The sequence below is a fragment of the Aristolochia californica genome, unplaced genomic scaffold (genome assembly GCF_029961685.1).
Source record: "Aristolochia californica isolate CCGP_79_NKW_82.1479 unplaced genomic scaffold, dmAriCali1.0.hap1 SCAF_2, whole genome shotgun sequence".
Taxonomy (NCBI): Eukaryota; Viridiplantae; Streptophyta; class Magnoliopsida; order Piperales; family Aristolochiaceae; genus Aristolochia; species Aristolochia californica.
Window position 1 is genome coordinate 41,506,228 of NW_027181881.1, and position 27,455 is coordinate 41,533,682.

Here is a 27,455-nt window from a genome sequence, read left to right on the forward strand (position 1 = left end):
TCTGAACTTATTAGTCCAAGATGGTCTTTTCCAAATTAAGGATATCATTGAGAATGTGCGTGAGAGTGTCAAATTCATAAATTTGTCTAAGGCTAGACTTCGCACTTTTTCTGAAATTGTGCAACAACTACAACTAGGTACAAAAATGTTGGTTATTTATTGTCCAACTCATTGGGACTCCACTTATGACATGTTATCTTTTGCATTAAAATTCAAAGATGCATTTCCTAGATTTCAAGATAGAGGACCAACTTATGATTGTCTGCCAAGTCTTCATGAATGGAAAAAGGTTGAAATGGTGTGTGAGATTCTAGAAGTTTTAAACGTAGTCACTAATATAATTTCAGGGAGTGACTACACTACTTCTAATTTGTACCTTAATGAGGGATATAGGGTAAAAGAAGGTTTGAATTTTCATTAAGACAATGGTTAGTAGAATGAAATAAAATTTTGAGAAGTACTGGGGTGAATGCAATTTGTTGATTGTTGTTGCTTCAATTTTGGATACAAGTGTCAAATTAAGATTGATCAAAATATGTTTTTTTCTGAGATTTATTATGAGGAGGAAGATACAATAAATATAAACTTAGTTCAATGGACCTTATATGAGATTTATGATGAATATCTATCCATATATAATGTGGAGATAAGTAATGAAGGGATTGCTTCAAGTATTAGCTCTACAAGACTTTCCACAAGTTGTAGGTCACAGTCTTCATCAAGGTCAGGTTGGTCAAAGTTAATGACTTATGTGAAACAAGTGGAAGTAGTGAATTCGCCACTATCAGAATTGGAAAATCGTTTTGGAAAAAGAAATGTATATTTGTGAGAAAACTTCACAATATGATTTTGATGTTGTAGAATGGTGGAAAGTGAATAATTTGAAATTTTGGGTATTATCTAAGATGGGAGCAGACATCTCATTAATTCCCATATCTACAATAGCTTCAGATTTTACCTTTAGTCTGGTGGTAGAGTAATAGACCCATATCGTTTTTCCATGGCACCAAATATAATTCAAGTTTTGATTTGTGGGGGTGATTGTGTTCGGGCTCTTCACGGTGTTAAGAAAAATAAAAAAGTTATCTACTTTTGAATAATTTTTTATGTTTTGTGATTACAACATGAAAAGTAGACTATGGAGATAATGCTACCAGTTACTTGATTTTTCATTTTTTTCTCATCTCGGTAATTTTAATATATTTGACTACATTAAGTAATTAGTAGTGGAAGAATTTTTTTCATCAGACAATAATAAGTTTTATTCTTTTGGTTTTGTCATAGGTGGAGATTTTGCTCATGCAAATGGGGACTCAGTATATTATTTTCTGGCACGAAGAGAAATAGCTATAGTTTATAAATTTATACTGGATTTATAGTTTTTTTTTTTTTGGGTGATTGTAAATTGATATTGATATTGTAGTTGGCAATTTTGTGTTTGATTATTGAATAAATTTTATGCATAATATTATGCAGTTTTTTTTTTTTTTTTTTTTTTTTTGAAGAATTTTATGCATAGCGTATAGACAAATTTATATTGGGTTTATGTACAGAGGTTATGTCCAATTTTATGTAGAGGTCATGCCCAATTTTAGTAAATTTATGCATAATTTTATACACAGTTTAATAGACATGTATTTTATACAAAGTTTTAAATGTAGGTTGGACCTCGAATTCGTTCGGTTGAAATTATTGAGTTCGAGTTCGATTAAAATTTTAGGCTTGAGGTTGGGTTCGGCTCAAGCTCGAGTTTGAAATATTTAAATAAGTTTATCTCGAACATATGCAGGTTCGAGCTCAGCTCGACTCGACTCGATGCCCCCTCCATTTTTACCTACATCCAGTGAGCTGGATCATGGAATCGGATCCCGAACCAGGAACTAATCCGACACCAATCCTGGCCCAACTGATTCTGTGGGTGTGGGGGTTCTGACCCCGGAAAGTCGGACACCGATGCAATTGCTTGGAAAACTGAGTCACCTCGCGCGTACCATGGGTTCACTCGGCAAATCATGTCCATGCACCCAACACACTGAACACGTTCGGATAATAAGTGAAGCTGATTCTATTGTGGACAAGCAGTGTAGAAGAGAGGGAAGACGGTGAAGCATCGTTCACGACATGTTGGGTGGTTGATGTAAAAAATTAAATATGACATGCATAGACGTTCAAATTAATACAGTTGCTCCGGCACGTTAGTCTTCCTCTTCAAATCCAGGCCAAAACAACAATCAAATAATAAGGCTACAGAGAATCTATATAAACGTCTCTTTTAGGGAGTTGTAGCAGCAGCAGAGGACATAATCCCACCTTCTAATCCAACCTAAACAGCAGGAGTAGTCGGCGATGGCACCAACAAAGCTCTATGCCCTCGTAGCTTTCCTAATTTTGGTGGTCTGGGTTTCCCCAGGCCTGTCTCGCACATTGCCTGAAGCATCCATGGTGAAGAGGCACGAAGAATGGATTGCTAAATATGGGCGAGTATACAAGGACACTGCCGAAAAGGAGAGACGATTTAAGATATTTGCTGAAAATGTGCAGTTGGTAGAAGCATTCAACAGCGATGGTGGTAACACTTACAGGCTCAGCGTGAATGAATTTGCAGACCTCACGAACGAAGAATTCAGGGCGTCTCGTAACGGGTTCAGGCCTTCCTTAAGAGATACAAGTTCGTCGCTCTTCAGGTACGAAAATGTGACGGCAGTGCCATCTACAGTAGACTGGAGGAAGAAAGGTGCGGTCACACCCGTCAAGGACCAAGGCCAATGCGGTAAGCTACTCTTTGTTTGCAAGTGAAGGTATAGTTGTTACCTACTCGTTCACATCTTACTAAATTTTCCAAACAGGATGCTGCTGGGCGTTCTCGGCTGTTGCAGCAATGGAAGGAGCAACCAAGCTCAGCACAGGTAAACTGGTTTCTCTATCGGAGCAGGAATTAGTGGACTGTGATACCAGAGGTGTGGACCAAGGTTGTAACGGCGGTCTCATGGACGATGCCTTCAAGTTCATTCTTCACAACGGTGGACTTGCAACTGAAACTACTTACCCCTACGAGGGGGTCGATGGCAAATGCAACTCCAAGAAGGAGGCATCGTCTGCCGCCAAGATCAGTGGTTTTGAGGATGTGCCTGCGAATAGTGAGAGTGCTCTGCTGAAAGCGGCTGCTAAGCAGCCAGTCTCCGTTGCCATTGATGCTGGTGGATCTCCGTTCCAGCTTTATTCCGGCGGTGTCTTTACTGGTCCATGTGGGACGAGTCTAGACCACGGGGTCACAGTGGTTGGTTATGGGACTACGAGTGATGGAACCATGTATTGGTTAGTGAAGAACTCATGGGGCTCAAGTTGGGGAGAAGAGGGATATATTAGGATGCAGAGGAATGTCGATGCCAAAGAGGGTCTATGTGGGATTGCCATGGATGCCTCCTATCCAACAGCTTAGAAGAGGAAAATGTAATATTTCGCTTTTATGTTGCCCTCTTATACCCGCTTCAGTTTGTTTTATATAAGTCTCAGGTTTGTTATGTTCCACGCAGAAATGCAATCATGTTCTATACCTTCTCTTATGTTCCTGTACTCTGAAAAATCGTGAACGAAAGACTCCCTTTGAGGATTTGGACGCTTTGGAGCTCACAGTTGATCCAATCCTTCCCTCTCTTAGTTCATTTTTTGGTTAAATACTAAGAAATATGTTGATGAAACAGACCAAAAATACAAGTTATTTCTCGATATTTTTTCGCCACTAATAAGCTACATTTGCCTATGAAATTTAATTATAGCGCAAAATATTAAAAATATATTTATGAAAAAAAATATGAGTTATTTTCTGGTGATTGTTTTTGCTGCTAATAGAGTTATTTTCTCGAAGAAATTTGAAAATTTCCACCAAATATTAAGAAATGTGTTTGAAAAATAAAATATCAAACTTTAGTTGGGAAAATATTTTTGTAGCTAATAGGCTACATTTTTTTAGCAAAAATGTGAATTTTGTTGCTAATTATTTCTTTTTTTTTTAGAGGAAAAAAATTTCTACCTAAGGTATGTGGCTCATACTAATAGCGGTGAGAAAATATTTGTTAGAAAAAAAATAGTTTTTGTAACAAATTATAAATTCTGGCCCTTTTAGCGAAAGATTTCCATCAGTCTAATTTCAGCCATAAAAATACTTTTTTTTGGTGAAAATAATTTTGTTGTTAATAGAACCTTTTTTTTCTGGAGATTAATTTTTTTTCTTTTTTTTCTTTCTTTTCGCTTCTGGATGTTTTATTGAGCAAAAGTTTAGTAGTGTATCAATGCTCCAACGACTGGACGTATAGGATTTCTTCTTCCTCTTAGAGATTCTTCTTAAGTTAGAGGAAACTCACTATTTATAGAGGGGCGAGGTACCGTTGAACCACCCCACCTTTCTTTCCTTCTATCTATGTTTTCTAAGTCTTCTGTTGGTGAGATTGCGACATGTGGTCTTCACTCCACGAGATTGTGACACGGACGAAGTCAAGTCTTCACTCCTTGAGTTTGCAATATGAGATGACGAAGTCAAGTTTTCTACCATGTGTAGGATGATGTAGACCATGTTATATAATGTGAAGCTCCTAGTGGTATAACCTGTTTCTTATGTGCCTACGCCCTTGCTTGTGTGACACTTAAGTGGCATTTTCCTCTAATTTAATTTTGGTAGTGGCTCGGCATCATCAACTTCATCTTGATCATCAATTGGGTTTTGATCTCGATAAGTGATCTAGATTTTGACCAAATGATTTTCTGAAATTGATGAATTGTTCAACCAAACCTCCTTTGACCGTTAGGAGCTTCAACTTTGTCCATCAGTTAACTATTGATTGAGTTCCTTTGATTTGGATCATTGATCAAAGTTGATGATGCTGACCATCATCAGGGTTTTAATTTGGCTATCAAATTTCCATGCCTAAAAAATATGAGTTGCTCGTTGGTGAAATTTAAATTTGATCACTAATAGGTTTCATTTAACAGAAAAAATTCATTTTTTCATTCAAATTTTAAGAAATATGTGTATGAATTCATTAATATGTGTACAGGGAAATAAAATATTAAAAATATATTTCGTAACAAAAAAATGATTTTGCTATAGGTATACGACGAGTGGGCTTTCTACCTATGGGTGGTATCAAACCGAGCCGATTCACAAATAGCGCGAGCTCAGCTCGGCTCGGTTTTGGCTCATTCGATTCGAAATAACCTGATCTCAAATTGAATTCGAGAACGGGTTTTTGACTCGTTTAAGTAAACGAGCAGTAACCGAACGAGGCTCGATTCAATTCACGAGCTTGCGAACCGGCTCGTTTACTTAAACGAGATCGGGACTCGGGATCAAAGGACGCCGAATGACCGGAACCTTTCCTCTCCACCCCAGTCGGAACGAAACCTCCCCATCTCCAGTCAGAACTCAGGATGAACGGCAAAATCTCTCCTATATTCATTTCCAAGATATGAAGGTTTTCGATTTCGAGCATATCTTGGAGAAATAGGTGATTCAAAATATCTAGAATGCGATTTTCTCTTGATAGCATCCAGGTATTCAGAATCGTTTCCTATTTCAGCCACCATGATCTTGAACTTCTACAGTTCCTTCCTTGCTTTGCCGGATCTGGATGTTGCCAAAGGAAGCCACGGAATAGACAGGTAAGTCTTCTCCAATCAACTAGATGTTCAAAAACCTAAATTTCTACATGATTGGCGAAAAGGAGAAACGGCGAAAGGGAGAAATAGCCCTCCGTTCAAAAATTTCCCCATTCTCCATTTCCGACTGTGAAGAAATTGGTGTGCGACATCTTCGAGTCCGACTCTCCAATGGCAATGAGTGGTTAATATGATCTTTATTATCATTTTCTCTATTTTTATATTAAATTTTATTTATTTTTACATATTTTTTGTCGCCCATGTCGCAATCTCCTTCCAAGTAAGTCTACTGTGGGAGGGGTTTCTTCTTCATGGGGCCAAAATTTCCACTCCCCCTTTGTTATTAAAGGAGATTCAGCCATTATTGTTAGTTGGATGAAAGGTTGCTCTAATCCCTCTCAGAGATTTGACCGAGTACTCGAGAAAATTGTTGATATTTGAGTGTGTCTCTGTAGTAACACCCTCCTTTATACGTAGTCATTTCTTAATTAGACTGTTAGATAATAGCTGGTTGTCAATGAGTATTTTCTATTACTAAAATCGTCCCATTCCTAAAATTACTTGTTAATGTGCAACTTAAACCGCAACTTTGGAATGGTAAAGTTGTTTTTTGCCTTTAACACGAAGCTTTGAGTTGATGTGAGAGCTTGTCACATACTTAGTAGTGCATTAGATTTGGGGTCAAACTGTTTGGCCTGATTTTATGTAAATTAATATTATGTAAGGAGAAGGGTATGCACATCTACCTTATTAAAAGCTCTCACTGAGGAAGAATTTCTCTCATGTCTAAGTTTTAACCAAGACTCAAACAATACCTCGAGGAGAGAGACGCGAAAAAGCTTCTCAGATAGACATGATTTAAAAAGGTGCTGGCCCTTTTCTTTCTTGGTCGGAGCAACCCTTTTAGAATTCACTTGTTCTTTTTTGGATTTATCTTTGTTGTTTGGATTGTTTTTCTTCTTTATGTTTTCAATTTTTAATTTTTTTTTATAGAAGTAAGAATGTCAGCACCTCCTACTCAATTGACATCAGTAGTTAACACCAGTTCTAGTGTGGCCATAAATAATGACTCAACTCCACCAGAGTCATATCCACCTAGAATTACGAATGTAACAGAAGTGAGCCTAGATGAAGATACCCTAAATTCAGAAGAAGGTGACTCTCTCCAAAGTTCAAAATGACAAAGAAAAAGTCTCATGTGTGGTCTGAATTCAAAGAAGTTTCACTTATAGATGGTACAAAAAGGGCTCAATGTGTTCATTGTAAAACCAATTTAAGTATTATTTGTAGAGGAGTGAACACAAATATGAGTTGACATTTGAAATGTTGTCGTAAAAGAAAACTTTCAATGAGAAAACAAAAAACCATAAGTTTTTTTTATCAGTGGGGTCTAATGTTAATCAAAGTCCATCTAGCCTTCCTTTTATGGATTTAGGAGGCAAATATGATTAAGTTGGAATGAGAGCACTCATTGCTCATTGTATTCTTATGCATGAGCATCCATTCATGATAGTAGAAGAGGAGAGATTTAATTTTTTAATGAAAATGACAAATGTGAATTATGAAAAATACCTCGTAAGACCATTAAGAAGGAGTGTAAGGAGGTGTACGAGGCATAGAAAAAGAAATCGAAAACTTTATTAAATGAGATTAACAAGATTAGTCTTACCACGGATCTTAGGAAGTCCCAAAATCAAAAGATTGAATACATGGTTATTACATGACTTTTTATTGATGGTAATTGGAAGTTACAAAAATGAGTCTTGAGTTTTGTGCATCTTCCTCTTCCTCGTTGTGGTGTTAACATAGCATATGCTATTTACAAGTGTTTGAAAGATTGAGAAATAAAAAATAAATTATTTAATATCTTAGTTGGATGCATATAATAATGTTTGTCTGAGAGTTTCGAAAGATGATTTTTCAAGAAATAGGAGATTGGTTTGTGGAGGAAAGTTATTTCATGTGCGTAGTTGTGCTCATATTCTGAACTTATTAGTCCAAGATGGTCTTTTCCAAATTAAGGATATCATTGAGAATGTGCGTGAGAGTGTCAAATTCATAAATTTGTCTAAGGCTAGACTTCGCACTTTTTCTGAAATTGTGCAACAACTACAACTAGGTACAAAAAGGTTGGTTATTTATTGTCCAACTCATTGGGACTCCACTTATGACATGTTATCTTTTGCATTAAAATTCAAAGATGCATTTCCTAGATTTCAAGATAGAGGACCAACTTATGATTGTCTGCCAAGTCTTCATGAATGGAAAAAGGTTGAAATGGTGTGTGAGATTCTAGAAGTTTTAAACGTAGTCACTAATATAATTTCAGGGAGTGACTACACTACTTCTAATTTGTACCTTAATGAGGGATATAGGGTAAAAGAAGGTTTGAATTTTCATTAAGACAATGGTTAGTAGAATGAAATAAAATTTTGAGAAGTACTGGGGTGAATGCAATTTGTTGATTGTTGTTGCTTCAATTTTGGATACAAGTGTCAAATTAAGATTGATCAAAATATGTTTTTTTCTGAGATTTATTATGAGGAGGAAGATACAATAAATATAAACTTAGTTCAATGGACCTTATATGAGATTTATGATGAATATCTATCCATATATAATGTGGAGATAAGTAATGAAGGGATTGCTTCAAGTATTAGCTCTACAAGACTTTCCACAAGTTGTAGGTCACAGTCTTCATCGAGGTCAGGTTGGTCAAAGTTAATGACTTATGTGAAACAAGTGGAAGTAGTGAATTCGCCACTATCAGAATTGGAAAATCGTTTTGGAAAAAGAAATGTATATTTGTGAGAAAACTTCACAATATGATTTTGATGTTGTAGAATGGTGGAAAGTGAATAATTTGAAATTTTGGGTATTATCTAAGATGGGAGCAGACATCTCATTAATTCCCATATCTACAATAGCTTCAGATTTTACCTTTAGTCTGGTGGTAGAGTAATAGACCCATATCGTTTTTCCATGGCACCAAATATAATTCAAGTTTTGATTTGTGGGGGTGATTGTGTTCGGGCTCTTCACGGTGTTAAGAAAAATAAAAAAGTTATCTACTTTTGAATAATTTTTTATGTTTTGTGATTACAACATGAAAAGTAGACTATGGAGATAATGCTACCAGTTACTTGATTTTTCATTTTTTTCTCATCTCGGTAATTTTAATATATTTGACTACATTAAGTAATTAGTAGTGGAAGAATTTTTTTCATCAGACAATAATAAGTTTTATTCTTTTGGTTTTGTCATAGGTGGAGATTTTGCTCATGCAAATGGGGACTCAGTATATTATTTTCTGGCACGAAGAGAAATAGCTATAGTTTATAAATTTATACTGGATTTATAGTTTTTTTTTTTTTGGGTGATTGTAAATTGATATTGATATTGTAGTTGGCAATTTTGTGTTTGATTATTGAATAAATTTTATGCATAATATTATGCAGTTTTTTTTTTTTTTTTTTTTTTTGAAGAATTTTATGCATAGCGTATAGACAAATTTATATTGGGTTTATGTACAGAGGTTATGTCCAATTTTATGTAGAGGTCATGCCCAATTTTAGTAAATTTATGCATAATTTTATACACAGTTTAATAGACATGTATTTTATACAAAGTTTTAAATGTAGGTTGGACCTCGAATTCGTTCGGTTGAAATTATTGAGTTCGAGTTCGATTAAAATTTTAGGCTTGAGGTTGGGTTCGGCTCAAGCTCGAGTTTGAAATATTTAAATAAGTTTATCTCGAACATATGCAGGTTCGAGCTCAGCTCGACTCGACTCGATGCCCCCTCCATTTTTACCTACATCCAGTGAGCTGGATCATGGAATCGGATCCCGAACCAGGAACTAATCCGACACCAATCCTGGCCCAACTGATTCTGTGGGTGTGGGGGTTCTGACCCCGGAAAGTCGGACACCGATGCAATTGCTTGGAAAACTGAGTCACCTCGCGCGTACCATGGGTTCACTCGGCAAATCATGTCCATGCACCCAACACACTGAACACGTTCGGATAATAAGTGAAGCTGATTCTATTGTGGACAAGCAGTGTAGAAGAGAGCGAAGACGGTGAAGCATCGTTCACGACATGTTGGGTGGTTGATGTAAAAAATTAAATATGACATGCATAGACGTTCAAATTAATACAGTTGCTCCGGCACGTTAGTCTTCCTCTTCAAATCCAGGCCAAAACAACAATCAAATAATAAGGCTACAGAGAATCTATATAAACGTCTCTTTTAGGGAGTTGTAGCAGCAGCAGAGGACATAATCCCACCTTCTAATCCAACCTAAACAGCAGGAGTAGTCGGCGATGGCACCAACAAAGCTCTATGCCCTCGTAGCTTTCCTAATTTTGGTGGTCTGGGTTTCCCCAGGCCTGTCTCGCACATTGCCTGAAGCATCCATGGTGAAGAGGCACGAAGAATGGATTGCTAAATATGGGCGAGTATACAAGGACACTGCCGAAAAGGAGAGACGATTTAAGATATTTGCTGAAAATGTGCAGTTGGTAGAAGCATTCAACAGCGATGGTGGTAACACTTACAGGCTCAGCGTGAATGAATTTGCAGACCTCACGAACGAAGAATTCAGGGCGTCTCGTAACGGGTTCAGGCCTTCCTTAAGAGATACAAGTTCGTCGCTCTTCAGGTACGAAAATGTGACGGCAGTGCCATCTACAGTAGACTGGAGGAAGAAAGGTGCGGTCACACCCGTCAAGGACCAAGGCCAATGCGGTAAGCTACTCTTTGTTTGCAAGTGAAGGTATAGTTGTTACCTACTCGTTCACATCTTACTAAATTTTCCAAACAGGATGCTGCTGGGCGTTCTCGGCTGTTGCAGCAATGGAAGGAGCAACCAAGCTCAGCACAGGTAAACTGGTTTCTCTATCGGAGCAGGAATTAGTGGACTGTGATACCAGAGGTGTGGACCAAGGTTGTAACGGCGGTCTCATGGACGATGCCTTCAAGTTCATTCTTCACAACGGTGGACTTGCAACTGAAACTACTTACCCCTACGAGGGGGTCGATGGCAAATGCAACTCCAAGAAGGAGGCATCGTCTGCCGCCAAGATCAGTGGTTTTGAGGATGTGCCTGCGAATAGTGAGAGTGCTCTGCTGAAAGCGGCTGCTAAGCAGCCAGTCTCCGTTGCCATTGATGCTGGTGGATCTCCGTTCCAGCTTTATTCCGGCGGTGTCTTTACTGGTCCATGTGGGACGAGTCTAGACCACGGGGTCACAGTGGTTGGTTATGGGACTACGAGTGATGGAACCATGTATTGGTTAGTGAAGAACTCATGGGGCTCAAGTTGGGGAGAAGAGGGATATATTAGGATGCAGAGGAATGTCGATGCCAAAGAGGGTCTATGTGGGATTGCCATGGATGCCTCCTATCCAACAGCTTAGAAGAGGAAAATGTAATATTTCGCTTTTATGTTGCCCTCTTATACCCGCTTCAGTTTGTTTTATATAAGTCTCAGGTTTGTTATGTTCCACGCAGAAATGCAATCATGTTCTATACCTTCTCTTATGTTCCTGTACTCTGAAAAATCGTGAACGAAAGACTCCCTTTGAGGATTTGGACGCTTTGGAGCTCACAGTTGATCCAATCCTTCCCTCTCTTAGTTCATTTTTTGGTTAAATACTAAGAAATATGTTGATGAAACAGACCAAAAATACAAGTTATTTCTCGATATTTTTTCGCCACTAATAAGCTACATTTGCCTATGAAATTTAATTATAGCGCAAAATATTAAAAATATATTTATGAAAAAAAATATGAGTTATTTTCTGGTGATTGTTTTTGCTGCTAATAGAGTTATTTTCTCGAAGAAATTTGAAAATTTCCACCAAATATTAAGAAATGTGTTTGAAAAATAAAATATCAAACTTTAGTTGGGAAAATATTTTTGTAGCTAATAGGCTACATTTTTTTAGCAAAAATGTGAATTTTGTTGCTAATTATTTCTTTTTTTTTTAGAGGAAAAAAATTTCTACCTAAGGTATGTGGCTCATACTAATAGCGGTGAGAAAATATTTGTTAGAAAAAAAATAGTTTTTGTAACAAATTATAAATTCTGGCCCTTTTAGCGAAAGATTTCCATCAGTCTAATTTCAGCCATAAAAATACTTTTTTTTGGTGAAAATAATTTTGTTGTTAATAGAACCTTTTTTTTCTGGAGATTAATTTTTTTTCTTTTTTTTCTTTCTTTTCGCTTCTGGATGTTTTATTGAGCAAAAGTTTAGTAGTGTATCAATGCTCCAACGACTGGACGTATAGGATTTCTTCTTCCTCTTAGAGATTCTTCTTAAGTTAGAGGAAACTCACTATTTATAGAGGGGCGAGGTACCGTTGAACCACCCCACCTTTCTTTCCTTCTATCTATGTTTTCTAAGTCTTCTGTTGGTGAGATTGCGACATGTGGTCTTCACTCCACGAGATTGTGACACGGACGAAGTCAAGTCTTCACTCCTTGAGTTTGCAATATGAGATGACGAAGTCAAGTTTTCTACCATGTGTAGGATGATGTAGACCATGTTATATAATGTGAAGCTCCTAGTGGTATAACCTGTTTCTTATGTGCCTACGCCCTTGCTTGTGTGACACTTAAGTGGCATTTTCCTCTAATTTAATTTTGGTAGTGGCTCGGCATCATCAACTTCATCTTGATCATCAATTGGGTTTTGATCTCGATAAGTGATCTAGATTTTGACCAAATGATTTTCTGAAATTGATGAATTGTTCAACCAAACCTCCTTTGACCGTTAGGAGCTTCAACTTTGTCCATCAGTTAACTATTGATTGAGTTCCTTTGATTTGGATCATTGATCAAAGTTGATGATGCTGACCATCATCAGGGTTTTAATTTGGCTATCAAATTTCCATGCCTAAAAAATATGAGTTGCTCGTTGGTGAAATTTAAATTTGATCACTAATAGGTTTCATTTAACAGAAAAAATTCATTTTTTCATTCAAATTTTAAGAAATATGTGTATGAATTCATTAATATGTGTACAGGGAAATAAAATATTAAAAATATATTTCGTAACAAAAAAATGATTTTGCTATAGGTATACGACGAGTGGGCTTTCTACCTATGGGTGGTATCAAACCGAGCCGATTCACAAATAGCGCGAGCTCAGCTCGGCTCGGTTTTGGCTCATTCGATTCGAAATAACCTGATCTCAAATTGAATTCGAGAACGGGTTTTTGACTCGTTTAAGTAAACGAGCAGTAACCGAACGAGGCTCGATTCAATTCACGAGCTTGCGAACCGGCTCGTTTACTTAAACGAGATCGGGACTCGGGATCAAAGGACGCCGAATGACCGGAACCTTTCCTCTCCACCCCAGTCGGAACGAAACCTCCCCATCTCCAGTCAGAACTCAGGATGAACGGCAAAATCTCTCCTATATTCATTTCCAAGATATGAAGGTTTTCGATTTCGAGCATATCTTGGAGAAATAGGTGATTCAAAATATCTAGAATGCGATTTTCTCTTGATAGCATCCAGGTATTCAGAATCGTTTCCTATTTCAGCCACCATGATCTTGAACTTCTACAGTTCCTTCCTTGCTTTGCCGGATCTGGATGTTGCCAAAGGAAGCCACGGAATAGACAGGTAAGTCTTCTCCAATCAACTAGATGTTCAAAAACCTAAATTTCTACATGATTGGCGAAAAGGAGAAACGGCGAAAGGGAGAAATAGCCCTCCGTTCAAAAATTTCCCCATTCTCCATTTCCGACTGTGAAGAAATTGGTGTGCGACATCTTCGAGTCCGACTCTCCAATGGCAATGAGTGGTTAATATGATCTTTATTATCATTTTCTCTATTTTTATATTAAATTTTATTTATTTTTACATATTTTTTGTCGCCCATGTCGCAATCTCCTTCCAAGTAAGTCTACTGTGGGAGGGGTTTCTTCTTCATGGGGCCAAAATTTCCACTCCCCCTTTGTTATTAAAGGAGATTCAGCCATTATTGTTAGTTGGATGAAAGGTTGCTCTAATCCCTCTCAGAGATTTGACCGAGTACTCGAGAAAATTGTTGATATTTGAGTGTGTCTCTGTAGTAACACCCTCCTTTATACGTAGTCATTTCTTAATTAGACTGTTAGATAATAGCTGGTTGTCAATGAGTATTTTCTATTACTAAAATCGTCCCATTCCTAAAATTACTTGTTAATGTGCAACTTAAACCGCAACTTTGGAATGGTAAAGTTGTTTTTTGCCTTTAACACGAAGCTTTGAGTTGATGTGAGAGCTTGTCACATACTTAGTAGTGCATTAGATTTGGGGTCAAACTGTTTGGCCTGATTTTATGTAAATTAATATTATGTAAGGAGAAGGGTATGCACATCTACCTTATTAAAAGCTCTCACTGAGGAAGAATTTCTCTCATGTCTAAGTTTTAACCAAGACTCAAACAATACCTCGAGGAGAGAGACGCGAAAAAGCTTCTCAGATAGACATGATTTAAAAAGGTGCTGGCCCTTTTCTTTCTTGGTCGGAGCAACCCTTTTAGAATTCACTTGTTCTTTTTTGGATTTATCTTTGTTGTTTGGATTGTTTTTCTTCTTTATGTTTTCAATTTTTAATTTTTTTTTATAGAAGTAAGAATGTCAGCACCTCCTACTCAATTGACATCAGTAGTTAACACCAGTTCTAGTGTGGCCATAAATAATGACTCAACTCCACCAGAGTCATATCCACCTAGAATTACGAATGTAACAGAAGTGAGCCTAGATGAAGATACCCTAAATTCAGAAGAAGGTGACTCTCTCCAAAGTTCAAAATGACAAAGAAAAAGTCTCATGTGTGGTCTGAATTCAAAGAAGTTTCACTTATAGATGGTACAAAAAGGGCTCAATGTGTTCATTGTAAAACCAATTTAAGTATTATTTGTAGAGGAGTGAACACAAATATGAGTTGACATTTGAAATGTTGTCGTAAAAGAAAACTTTCAATGAGAAAACAAAAAACCATAAGTTTTTTTTATCAGTGGGGTCTAATGTTAATCAAAGTCCATCTAGCCTTCCTTTTATGGATTTAGGAGGCAAATATGATTAAGTTGGAATGAGAGCACTCATTGCTCATTGTATTCTTATGCATGAGCATCCATTCATGATAGTAGAAGAGGAGAGATTTAATTTTTTAATGAAAATGACAAATGTGAATTATGAAAAATACCTCGTAAGACCATTAAGAAGGAGTGTAAGGAGGTGTACGAGGCATAGAAAAAGAAATCGAAAACTTTATTAAATGAGATTAACAAGATTAGTCTTACCACGGATCTTAGGAAGTCCCAAAATCAAAAGATTGAATACATGGTTATTACATGACTTTTTATTGATGGTAATTGGAAGTTACAAAAATGAGTCTTGAGTTTTGTGCATCTTCCTCTTCCTCGTTGTGGTGTTAACATAGCATATGCTATTTACAAGTGTTTGAAAGATTGAGAAATAAAAAATAAATTATTTAATATCTTAGTTGGATGCATATAATAATGTTTGTCTGAGAGTTTCGAAAGATGATTTTTCAAGAAATAGGAGATTGGTTTGTGGAGGAAAGTTATTTCATGTGCGTAGTTGTGCTCATATTCTGAACTTATTAGTCCAAGATGGTCTTTTCCAAATTAAGGATATCATTGAGAATGTGCGTGAGAGTGTCAAATTCATAAATTTGTCTAAGGCTAGACTTCGCACTTTTTCTGAAATTGTGCAACAACTACAACTAGGTACAAAAAGGTTGGTTATTTATTGTCCAACTCATTGGGACTCCACTTATGACATGTTATCTTTTGCATTAAAATTCAAAGATGCATTTCCTAGATTTCAAGATAGAGGACCAACTTATGATTGTCTGCCAAGTCTTCATGAATGGAAAAAGGTTGAAATGGTGTGTGAGATTCTAGAAGTTTTAAACGTAGTCACTAATATAATTTCAGGGAGTGACTACACTACTTCTAATTTGTACCTTAATGAGGGATATAGGGTAAAAGAAGGTTTGAATTTTCATTAAGACAATGGTTAGTAGAATGAAATAAAATTTTGAGAAGTACTGGGGTGAATGCAATTTGTTGATTGTTGTTGCTTCAATTTTGGATACAAGTGTCAAATTAAGATTGATCAAAATATGTTTTTTTCTGAGATTTATTATGAGGAGGAAGATACAATAAATATAAACTTAGTTCAATGGACCTTATATGAGATTTATGATGAATATCTATCCATATATAATGTGGAGATAAGTAATGAAGGGATTGCTTCAAGTATTAGCTCTACAAGACTTTCCACAAGTTGTAGGTCACAGTCTTCATCGAGGTCAGGTTGGTCAAAGTTAATGACTTATGTGAAACAAGTGGAAGTAGTGAATTCGCCACTATCAGAATTGGAAAATCGTTTTGGAAAAAGAAATGTATATTTGTGAGAAAACTTCACAATATGATTTTGATGTTGTAGAATGGTGGAAAGTGAATAATTTGAAATTTTGGGTATTATCTAAGATGGGAGCAGACATCTCATTAATTCCCATATCTACAATAGCTTCAGATTTTACCTTTAGTCTGGTGGTAGAGTAATAGACCCATATCGTTTTTCCATGGCACCAAATATAATTCAAGTTTTGATTTGTGGGGGTGATTGTGTTCGGGCTCTTCACGGTGTTAAGAAAAATAAAAAAGTTATCTACTTTTGAATAATTTTTTATGTTTTGTGATTACAACATGAAAAGTAGACTATGGAGATAATGCTACCAGTTACTTGATTTTTCATTTTTTTCTCATCTCGGTAATTTTAATATATTTGACTACATTAAGTAATTAGTAGTGGAAGAATTTTTTTCATCAGACAATAATAAGTTTTATTCTTTTGGTTTTGTCATAGGTGGAGATTTTGCTCATGCAAATGGGGACTCAGTATATTATTTTCTGGCACGAAGAGAAATAGCTATAGTTTATAAATTTATACTGGATTTATAGTTTTTTTTTTTTTGGGTGATTGTAAATTGATATTGATATTGTAGTTGGCAATTTTGTGTTTGATTATTGAATAAATTTTATGCATAATATTATGCAGTTTTTTTTTTTTTTTTTTTTTTTGAAGAATTTTATGCATAGCGTATAGACAAATTTATATTGGGTTTATGTACAGAGGTTATGTCCAATTTTATGTAGAGGTCATGCCCAATTTTAGTAAATTTATGCATAATTTTATACACAGTTTAATAGACATGTATTTTATACAAAGTTTTAAATGTAGGTTGGACCTCGAATTCGTTCGGTTGAAATTATTGAGTTCGAGTTCGATTAAAATTTTAGGCTTGAGGTTGGGTTCGGCTCAAGCTCGAGTTTGAAATATTTAAATAAGTTTATCTCGAACATATGCAGGTTCGAGCTCAGCTCGACTCGACTCGATGCCCCCTCCATTTTTACCTACATCCAGTGAGCTGGATCATGGAATCGGATCCCGAACCAGGAACTAATCCGACACCAATCCTGGCCCAACTGATTCTGTGGGTGTGGGGGTTCTGACCCCGGAAAGTCGGACACCGATGCAATTGCTTGGAAAACTGAGTCACCTCGCGCGTACCATGGGTTCACTCGGCAAATCATGTCCATGCACCCAACACACTGAACACGTTCGGATAATAAGTGAAGCTGATTCTATTGTGGACAAGCAGTGTAGAAGAGAGCGAAGACGGTGAAGCATCGTTCACGACATGTTGGGTGGTTGATGTAAAAAATTAAATATGACATGCATAGACGTTCAAATTAATACAGTTGCTCCGGCACGTTAGTCTTCCTCTTCAAATCCAGGCCAAAACAACAATCAAATAATAAGGCTACAGAGAATCTATATAAACGTCTCTTTTAGGGAGTTGTAGCAGCAGCAGAGGACATAATCCCACCTTCTAATCCAACCTAAACAGCAGGAGTAGTCGGCGATGGCACCAACAAAGCTCTATGCCCTCGTAGCTTTCCTAATTTTGGTGGTCTGGGTTTCCCCAGGCCTGTCTCGCACATTGCCTGAAGCATCCATGGTGAAGAGGCACGAAGAATGGATTGCTAAATATGGGCGAGTATACAAGGACACTGCCGAAAAGGAGAGACGATTTAAGATATTTGCTGAAAATGTGCAGTTGGTAGAAGCATTCAACAGCGATGGTGGTAACACTTACAGGCTCAGCGTGAATGAATTTGCAGACCTCACGAACGAAGAATTCAGGGCGTCTCGTAACGGGTTCAGGCCTTCCTTAAGAGATACAAGTTCGTCGCTCTTCAGGTACGAAAATGTGACGGCAGTGCCATCTACAGTAGACTGGAGGAAGAAAGGTGCGGTCACACCCGTCAAGGACCAAGGCCAATGCGGTAAGCTACTCTTTGTTTGCAAGTGAAGGTATAGTTGTTACCTACTCGTTCACATCTTACTAAATTTTCCAAACAGGATGCTGCTGGGCGTTCTCGGCTGTTGCAGCAATGGAAGGAGCAACCAAGCTCAGCACAGGTAAACTGGTTTCTCTATCGGAGCAGGAATTAGTGGACTGTGATACCAGAGGTGTGGACCAAGGTTGTAACGGCGGTCTCATGGACGATGCCTTCAAGTTCATTCTTCACAACGGTGGACTTGCAACTGAAACTACTTACCCCTACGAGGGGGTCGATGGCAAATGCAACTCCAAGAAGGAGGCATCGTCTGCCGCCAAGATCAGTGGTTTTGAGGATGTGCCTGCGAATAGTGAGAGTGCTCTGCTGAAAGCGGCTGCTAAGCAGCCAGTCTCCGTTGCCATTGATGCTGGTGGATCTCCGTTCCAGCTTTATTCCGGCGGTGTCTTTACTGGTCCATGTGGGACGAGTCTAGACCACGGGGTCACAGTGGTTGGTTATGGGACTACGAGTGATGGAACCATGTATTGGTTAGTGAAGAACTCATGGGGCTCAAGTTGGGGAGAAGAGGGATATATTAGGATGCAGAGGAATGTCGATGCCAAAGAGGGTCTATGTGGGATTGCCATGGATGCCTCCTATCCAACAGCTTAGAAGAGGAAAATGTAATATTTCGCTTTTATGTTGCCCTCTTATACCCGCTTCAGTTTGTTTTATATAAGTCTCAGGTTTGTTATGTTCCACGCAGAAATGCAATCATGTTCTATACCTTCTCTTATGTTCCTGTACTCTGAAAAATCGTGAACGAAAGACTCCCTTTGAGGATTTGGACGCTTTGGAGCTCACAGTTGATCCAATCCTTCCCTCTCTTAGTTCATTTTTTGGTTAAATACTAAGAAATATGTTGATGAAACAGACCAAAAATACAAGTTATTTCTCGATATTTTTTCGCCACTAATAAGCTACATTTGCCTATGAAATTTAATTATAGCGCAAAATATTAAAAATATATTTATGAAAAAAAATATGAGTTATTTTCTGGTGATTGTTTTTGCTGCTAATAGAGTTATTTTCTCGAAGAAATTTGAAAATTTCCACCAAATATTAAGAAATGTGTTTGAAAAATAAAATATCAAACTTTAGTTGGGAAAATATTTTTGTAGCTAATAGGCTACATTTTTTTAGCAAAAATGTGAATTTTGTTGCTAATTATTTCTTTTTTTTTTAGAGGAAAAAAATTTCTACCTAAGGTATGTGGCTCATACTAATAGCGGTGAGAAAATATTTGTTAGAAAAAAAATAGTTTTTGTAACAAATTATAAATTCTTGCCCTTTTAGCGAAAGATTTCCATCAGTCTAATTTCAGCCATAAAAATACTTTTTTTTGGTGAAAATAATTTTGTTGTTAATAGAACCTTTTTTTTCTGGAGATTAATTTTTTTTCTTTTTTTTCTTTCTTTTCGCTTCTGGATGTTTTATTGAGCAAAAGTTTAGTAGTGTATCAATGCTCCAACGACTGGACGTATAGGATTTCTTCTTCCTCTTAGAGATTCTTCTTAAGTTAGAGGAAACTCACTATTTATAGAGGGGCGAGGTACCGTTGAACCACCCCACCTTTCTTTCCTTCTATCTATGTTTTCTAAGTCTTCTGTTGGTGAGATTGCGACATGTGGTCTTCACTCCACGAGATTGTGACACGGACGAAGTCAAGTCTTCACTCCTTGAGTTTGCAATATGAGATGACGAAGTCAAGTTTTCTACCATGTGTAGGATGATGTAGACCATGTTATATAATGTGAAGCTCCTAGTGGTATAACCTGTTTCTTATGTGCCTACGCCCTTGCTTGTGTGACACTTAAGTGGCATTTTCCTCTAATTTAATTTTGGTAGTGGCTCGGCATCATCAACTTCATCTTGATCATCAATTGGGTTTTGATCTCGATAAGTGATCTAGATTTTGACCAAATGATTTTCTGAAATTGATGAATTGTTCAACCAAACCTCCTTTGACCGTTAGGAGCTTCAACTTTGTCCATCAGTTAACTATTGATTGAGTTCCTTTGATTTGGATCATTGATCAAAGTTGATGATGCTGACCATCATCAGGGTTTTAATTTGGCTATCAAATTTCCATGCCTAAAAAATATGAGTTGCTCGTTGGTGAAATTTAAATTTGATCACTAATAGGTTTCATTTAACAGAAAAAATTCATTTTTTCATTCAAATTTTAAGAAATATGTGTATGAATTCATTAATATGTGTACAGGGAAATAAAATATTAAAAATATATTTCGTAACAAAAAAATGATTTTGCTATAGGTATACGACGAGTGGGCTTTCTACCTATGGGTGGTATCAAACCGAGCCGATTCACAAATAGCGCGAGCTCAGCTCGGCTCGGTTTTGGCTCATTCGATTCGAAATAACCTGATCTCAAATTGAATTCGAGAACGGGTTTTTGACTCGTTTAAGTAAACGAGCAGTAACCGAACGAGGCTCGATTCAATTCACGAGCTTGCGAACCGGCTCGTTTACTTAAACGAGATCGGGACTCGGGATCAAAGGACGCCGAATGACCGGAACCTTTCCTCTCCACCCCAGTCGGAACGAAACCTCCCCATCTCCAGTCAGAACTCAGGATGAAAGGCAAAATCTCTCCTATATTCATTTCCAAGATATGAAGGTTTTCGATTTCGAGCATATCTTGGAGAAATAGGTGATTCAAAATATCTAGAATGCGATTTTCTCTTGATAGCATCCAGGTATTCAGAATCGTTTCCTATTTCAGCCACCATGATCTTGAACTTCTACAGTTCCTTCCTTGCTTTGCCGGATCTGGATGTTGCCAAAGGAAGCCACGGAATAGACAGGTAAGTCTTCTCCAATCAACTAGATGTTCAAAAACCTAAATTTCTACATGATTGGCGAAAAGGAGAAATGGCGAAAGGGAGAAATAGCCCTCCGTTCAAAAATTTCCCCATTCTCCATTTCCGACTGTGAAGAAATTGGTGTGCGACATCTTCGAGTCCGACTCTCCAATGGCAATGAGTGGTTAATATGATCTTTATTATCATTTTCTCTATTTTTATATTAAATTTTATTTATTTTTACATATTTTTTGTCGCCCATGTCGCAATCTCCTTCCAAGTAAGTCTACTGTGGGAGGGGTTTCTTCTTCATGGGGCCAAAATTTCCACTCCCCCTTTGTTATTAAAGGAGATTCAGCCATTATTGTTAGTTGGATGAAAGGTTGCTCTAATCCCTCTCAGAGATTTGACCGAGTACTCGAGAAAATTGTTGATATTTGAGTGTGTCTCTGTAGTAACACCCTCCTTTATACGTAGTCATTTCTTAATTAGACTGTTAGATAATAGCTGGTTGTCAATGAGTATTTTCTATTACTAAAATCGTCCCATTCCTAAAATTACTTGTTAATGTGCAACTTAAACCGCAACTTTGGAATGGTAAAGTTGTTTTTTGCCTTTAACACGAAGCTTTGAGTTGATGTGAGAGCTTGTCACATACTTAGTAGTGCATTAGATTTGGGGTCAAACTGTTTGGCCTGATTTTATGTCAATTAATATTATGTAAGGAGAAGGGTATGCACATCTACCTTATTAAAAGCTCTCACTGAGGAAGAATTTCTCTCATGTCTAAGTTTTAACCAAGACTCAAACAATACCTCGAGGAGAGAGACGCGAAAAAGCTTCTCAGATAGACATGATTTAAAAAGGTGCTGGCCCTTTTCTTTCTTGGTCGGAGCAACCCTTTTAGAATTCACTTGTTCTTTTTTGGATTTATCTTTGTTGTTTGGATTGTTTTTCTTCTTTATGTTTTCAATTTTTAATTTTTTTTTATAGAAGTAAGAATGTCAGCACCTCCTACTCAATTGACATCAGTAGTTAACACCAGTTCTAGTGTGGCCATAAATAATGACTCAACTCCACCAGAGTCATATCCACCTAGAATTACGAATGTAACAGAAGTGAGCCTAGATGAAGATACCCTAAATTCAGAAGAAGGTGACTCTCTCCAAAGTTCAAAATGACAAAGAAAAAGTCTCATGTGTGGTCTGAATTCAAAGAAGTTTCACTTATAGATGGTACAAAAAGGGCTCAATGTGTTCATTGTAAAACCAATTTAAGTATTATTTGTAGAGGAGTGAACACAAATATGAGTTGACATTTGAAATGTTGTCGTAAAAGAAAACTTTCAATGAGAAAACAAAAAACCATAAGTTTTTTTTATCAGTGGGGTCTAATGTTAATCAAAGTCCATCTAGCCTTCCTTTTATGGATTTAGGAGGCAAATATGATTAAGTTGGAATGAGAGCACTCATTGCTCATTGTATTCTTATGCATGAGCATCCATTCATGATAGTAGAAGAGGAGAGATTTAATTTTTTAATGAAAATGACAAATGTGAATTATGAAAAATACCTCGTAAGACCATTAAGAAGGAGTGTAAGGAGGTGTACGAGGCATAGAAAAAGAAATCGAAAACTTTATTAAATGAGATTAACAAGATTAGTCTTACCACGGATCTTAGGAAGTCCCAAAATCAAAAGATTGAATACATGGTTATTACATGACTTTTTATTGATGGTAATTGGAAGTTACAAAAATGAGTCTTGAGTTTTGTGCATCTTCCTCTTCCTCGTTGTGGTGTTAACATAGCATATGCTATTTACAAGTGTTTGAAAGATTGAGAAATAAAAAATAAATTATTTAATATCTTAGTTGGATGCATATAATAATGTTTGTCTGAGAGTTTCGAAAGATGATTTTTCAAGAAATAGGAGATTGGTTTGTGGAGGAAAGTTATTTCATGTGCGTAGTTGTGCTCATATTCTGAACTTATTAGTCCAAGATGGTCTTTTCCAAATTAAGGATATCATTGAGAATGTGCGTGAGAGTGTCAAATTCATAAATTTGTCTAAGGCTAGACTTCGCACTTTTTCTGAAATTGTGCAACAACTACAACTAGGTACAAAAATGTTGGTTATTTATTGTCCAACTCATTGGGACTCCACTTATGACATGTTATCTTTTGCATTAAAATTCAAAGATGCATTTCCTAGATTTCAAGATAGAGGACCAACTTATGATTGTCTGCCAAGTCTTCATGAATGGAAAAAGGTTGAAATGGTGTGTGAGATTCTAGAAGTTTTAAACGTAGTCACTAATATAATTTCAGGGAGTGACTACACTACTTCTAATTTGTACCTTAATGAGGGATATAGGGTAAAAGAAGGTTTGAATTTTCATTAAGACAATGGTTAGTAGAATGAAATAAAATTTTGAGAAGTACTGGGGTGAATGCAATTTGTTGATTGTTGTTGCTTCAATTTTGGATACAAGTGTCAAATTAAGATTGATCAAAATATGTTTTTTTCTGAGATTTATTATGAGGAGGAAGATACAATAAATATAAACTTAGTTCAATGGACCTTATATGAGATTTATGATGAATATCTATCCATATATAATGTGGAGATAAGTAATGAAGGGATTGCTTCAAGTATTAGCTCTACAAGACTTTCCACAAGTTGTAGGTCACAGTCTTCATCAAGGTCAGGTTGGTCAAAGTTAATGACTTATGTGAAACAAGTGGAAGTAGTGAATTCGCCACTATCAGAATTGGAAAATCGTTTTGGAAAAAGAAATGTATATTTGTGAGAAAACTTCACAATATGATTTTGATGTTGTAGAATGGTGGAAAGTGAATAATTTGAAATTTTGGGTATTATCTAAGATGGGAGCAGACATCTCATTAATTCCCATATCTACAATAGCTTCAGATTTTACCTTTAGTCTGGTGGTAGAGTAATAGACCCATATCGTTTTTCCATGGCACCAAATATAATTCAAGTTTTGATTTGTGGGGGTGATTGTGTTCGGGCTCTTCACGGTGTTAAGAAAAATAAAAAAGTTATCTACTTTTGAATAATTTTTTATGTTTTGTGATTACAACATGAAAAGTAGACTATGGAGATAATGCTACCAGTTACTTGATTTTTCATTTTTTTCTCATCTCGGTAATTTTAATATATTTGACTACATTAAGTAATTAGTAGTGGAAGAATTTTTTTCATCAGACAATAATAAGTTTTATTCTTTTGGTTTTGTCATAGGTGGAGATTTTGCTCATGCAAATGGGGACTCAGTATATTATTTTCTGGCACGAAGAGAAATAGCTATAGTTTATAAATTTATACTGGATTTATAGTTTTTTTTTTTTGGGTGATTGTAAATTGATATTGATATTGTAGTTGGCAATTTTGTGTTTGATTATTGAATAAATTTTATGCATAATATTATGCAGTTTTTTTTTTTTTTTTTTTGAAGAATTTTATGCATAGCGTATAGACAAATTTATATTGGGTTTATGTACAGAGGTTATGTCCAATTTTATGTAGAGGTCATGCCCAATTTTAGTAAATTTATGCATAATTTTATACACAGTTTAATAGACATGTATTTTATACAAAGTTTTAAATGTAGGTTGGACCTCGAATTCGTTCGGTTGAAATTATTGAGTTCGAGTTCGATTAAAATTTTAGGCTTGAGGTTGGGTTCGGCTCAAGCTCGAGTTTGAAATATTTAAATAAGTTTATCTCGAACATATGCAGGTTCGAGCTCAGCTCGACTCGACTCGATGCCCCCTCCATTTTTACCTACATCCAGTGAGCTGGATCATGGAATCGGATCCCGAACCAGGAACTAATCCGACACCAATCCTGGCCCAACTGATTCTGTGGGTGTGGGGGTTCTGACCCCGGAAAGTCGGACACCGATGCAATTGCTTGGAAAACTGAGTCACCTCGCGCGTACCATGGGTTCACTCGGCAAATCATGTCCATGCACCCAACACACTGAACACGTTCGGATAATAAGTGAAGCTGATTCTATTGTGGACAAGCAGTGTAGAAGAGAGCGAAGACGGTGAAGCATCGTTCACGACATGTTGGGTGGTTGATGTAAAAAATTAAATATGACATGCATAGACGTTCAAATTAATACAGTTGCTCCGGCACGTTAGTCTTCCTCTTCAAATCCAGGCCAAAACAACAATCAAATAATAAGGCTACAGAGAATCTATATAAACGTCTCTTTTAGGGAGTTGTAGCAGCAGCAGAGGACATAATCCCACCTTCTAATCCAACCTAAACAGCAGGAGTAGTCGGCGATGGCACCAACAAAGCTCTATGCCCTCGTAGCTTTCCTAATTTTGGTGGTCTGGGTTTCCCCAGGCCTGTCTCGCACATTGCCTGAAGCATCCATGGTGAAGAGGCACGAAGAATGGATTGCTAAATATGGGCGAGTATACAAGGACACTGCCGAAAAGGAGAGACGATTTAAGATATTTGCTGAAAATGTGCAGTTGGTAGAAGCATTCAACAGCGATGGTGGTAACACTTACAGGCTCAGCGTGAATGAATTTGCAGACCTCACGAACGAAGAATTCAGGGCGTCTCGTAACGGGTTCAGGCCTTCCTTAAGAGATACAAGTTCGTCGCTCTTCAGGTACGAAAATGTGACGGCAGTGCCATCTACAGTAGACTGGAGGAAGAAAGGTGCGGTCACACCCGTCAAGGACCAAGGCCAATGCGGTAAGCTACTCTTTGTTTGCAAGTGAAGGTATAGTTGTTACCTACTCGTTCACATCTTACTAAATTTTCCAAACAGGATGCTGCTGGGCGTTCTCGGCTGTTGCAGCAATGGAAGGAGCAACCAAGCTCAGCACAGGTAAACTGGTTTCTCTATCGGAGCAGGAATTAGTGGACTGTGATACCAGAGGTGTGGACCAAGGTTGTAACGGCGGTCTCATGGACGATGCCTTCAAGTTCATTCTTCACAACGGTGGACTTGCAACTGAAACTACTTACCCCTACGAGGGGGTCGATGGCAAATGCAACTCCAAGAAGGAGGCATCGTCTGCCGCCAAGATCAGTGGTTTTGAGGATGTGCCTGCGAATAGTGAGAGTGCTCTGCTGAAAGCGGCTGCTAAGCAGCCAGTCTCCGTTGCCATTGATGCTGGTGGATCTCCGTTCCAGCTTTATTCCGGCGGTGTCTTTACTGGTCCATGTGGGACGAGTCTAGACCACGGGGTCACAGTGGTTGGTTATGGGACTACGAGTGATGGAACCATGTATTGGTTAGTGAAGAACTCATGGGGCTCAAGTTGGGGAGAAGAGGGATATATTAGGATGCAGAGGAATGTCGATGCCAAAGAGGGTCTATGTGGGATTGCCATGGATGCCTCCTATCCAACAGCTTAGAAGAGGAAAATGTAATATTTCGCTTTTATGTTGCCCTCTTATACCCGCTTCAGTTTGTTTTATATAAGTCTCAGGTTTGTTATGTTCCACGCAGAAATGCAATCATGTTCTATACCTTCTCTTATGTTCCTGTACTCTGAAAAATCGTGAACGAAAGACTCCCTTTGAGGATTTGGACGCTTTGGAGCTCACAGTTGATCCAATCCTTCCCTCTCTTAGTTCATTTTTTGGTTAAATACTAAGAAATATGTTGATGAAACAGACCAAAAATACAAGTTATTTCTCGATATTTTTTCGCCACTAATAAGCTACATTTGCCTATGAAATTTAATTATAGCGCAAAATATTAAAAATATATTTATGAAAAAAAATATGAGTTATTTTCTGGTGATTGTTTTTGCTGCTAATAGAGTTATTTTCTCGAAGAAATTTGAAAATTTCCACCAAATATTAAGAAATGTGTTTGAAAAATAAAATATCAAACTTTAGTTGGGAAAATATTTTTGTAGCTAATAGGCTACATTTTTTTAGCAAAAATGTGAATTTTGTTGCTAATTATTTCTTTTTTTTTTAGAGGAAAAAAATTTCTACCTAAGGTATGTGGCTCATACTAATAGCGGTGAGAAAATATTTGTTAGAAAAAAAATAGTTTTTGTAACAAATTATAAATTCTTGCCCTTTTAGCGAAAGATTTCCATCAGTCTAATTTCAGCCATAAAAATACTTTTTTTTGGTGAAAATAATTTTGTTGTTAATAGAACCTTTTTTTTCTGGAGATTAATTTTTTTTCTTTTTTTTCTTTCTTTTCGCTTCTGGATGTTTTATTGAGCAAAAGTTTAGTAGTGTATCAATGCTCCAACGACTGGACGTATAGGATTTCTTCTTCCTCTTAGAGATTCTTCTTAAGTTAGAGGAAACTCACTATTTATAGAGGGGCGAGGTACCGTTGAACCACCCCACCTTTCTTTCCTTCTATCTATGTTTTCTAAGTCTTCTGTTGGTGAGATTGCGACATGTGGTCTTCACTCCACGAGATTGTGACACGGACGAAGTCAAGTCTTCACTCCTTGAGTTTGCAATATGAGATGACGAAGTCAAGTTTTCTACCATGTGTAGGATGATGTA

General features: G+C 37.0%; 4 protein-coding genes across 4 annotated transcripts; all 4 read left to right on the top strand.

Moving 5' to 3' along the window:
* The first annotated feature begins 2,346 nt into the window (after positions 1–2,346).
* On the top strand, positions 2,347–3,439 carry LOC137955076 (senescence-specific cysteine protease SAG39-like). Its single transcript, XM_068801947.1, has 2 exons — positions 2,347–2,770; positions 2,847–3,439. The coding sequence occupies exons 1-2, from the start codon at positions 2,347–2,349 to the stop codon at positions 3,437–3,439; spliced, it is 1,017 nt and encodes a 338-aa protein (XP_068658048.1).
* Positions 3,440–9,978: 6,539 nt separating this feature from the next.
* LOC137955077 (senescence-specific cysteine protease SAG39-like) lies at positions 9,979–11,071 on the top strand. The gene is made up of 2 exons (XM_068801948.1): positions 9,979–10,402; positions 10,479–11,071. The coding sequence occupies exons 1-2, from the start codon at positions 9,979–9,981 to the stop codon at positions 11,069–11,071; spliced, it is 1,017 nt and encodes a 338-aa protein (XP_068658049.1).
* A 6,539-nt stretch (positions 11,072–17,610) lies between these two features.
* LOC137955078 (senescence-specific cysteine protease SAG39-like) lies at positions 17,611–18,703 on the top strand. Its single transcript, XM_068801949.1, has 2 exons — positions 17,611–18,034; positions 18,111–18,703. The coding sequence occupies exons 1-2, from the start codon at positions 17,611–17,613 to the stop codon at positions 18,701–18,703; spliced, it is 1,017 nt and encodes a 338-aa protein (XP_068658050.1).
* A 6,534-nt stretch (positions 18,704–25,237) lies between these two features.
* On the top strand, positions 25,238–26,330 carry LOC137955079 (senescence-specific cysteine protease SAG39-like). The gene is made up of 2 exons (XM_068801952.1): positions 25,238–25,661; positions 25,738–26,330. Exons 1-2 carry the CDS (start codon positions 25,238–25,240, stop codon positions 26,328–26,330), a joined length of 1,017 nt encoding a protein of 338 aa, XP_068658053.1.
* Positions 26,331–27,455: the final 1,125 nt, after the last annotated feature.

Coding starts and splice junctions, on each gene's coding strand:
- LOC137955076 (XM_068801947.1), top strand. CDS start 2,347: ATGGCACCAACAAAGCTCTATGCCCTCGTAGCTTTCCTAATTTTGGTG. Junction 2,771..2,846: donor CAAGGACCAAGGCCAATGCG/GTAAGCTACTCT, acceptor TTTTCCAAACAG/GATGCTGCTGGGCGTTCTCG.
- LOC137955077 (XM_068801948.1), top strand. CDS start 9,979: ATGGCACCAACAAAGCTCTATGCCCTCGTAGCTTTCCTAATTTTGGTG. Junction 10,403..10,478: donor CAAGGACCAAGGCCAATGCG/GTAAGCTACTCT, acceptor TTTTCCAAACAG/GATGCTGCTGGGCGTTCTCG.
- LOC137955078 (XM_068801949.1), top strand. CDS start 17,611: ATGGCACCAACAAAGCTCTATGCCCTCGTAGCTTTCCTAATTTTGGTG. Junction 18,035..18,110: donor CAAGGACCAAGGCCAATGCG/GTAAGCTACTCT, acceptor TTTTCCAAACAG/GATGCTGCTGGGCGTTCTCG.
- LOC137955079 (XM_068801952.1), top strand. CDS start 25,238: ATGGCACCAACAAAGCTCTATGCCCTCGTAGCTTTCCTAATTTTGGTG. Junction 25,662..25,737: donor CAAGGACCAAGGCCAATGCG/GTAAGCTACTCT, acceptor TTTTCCAAACAG/GATGCTGCTGGGCGTTCTCG.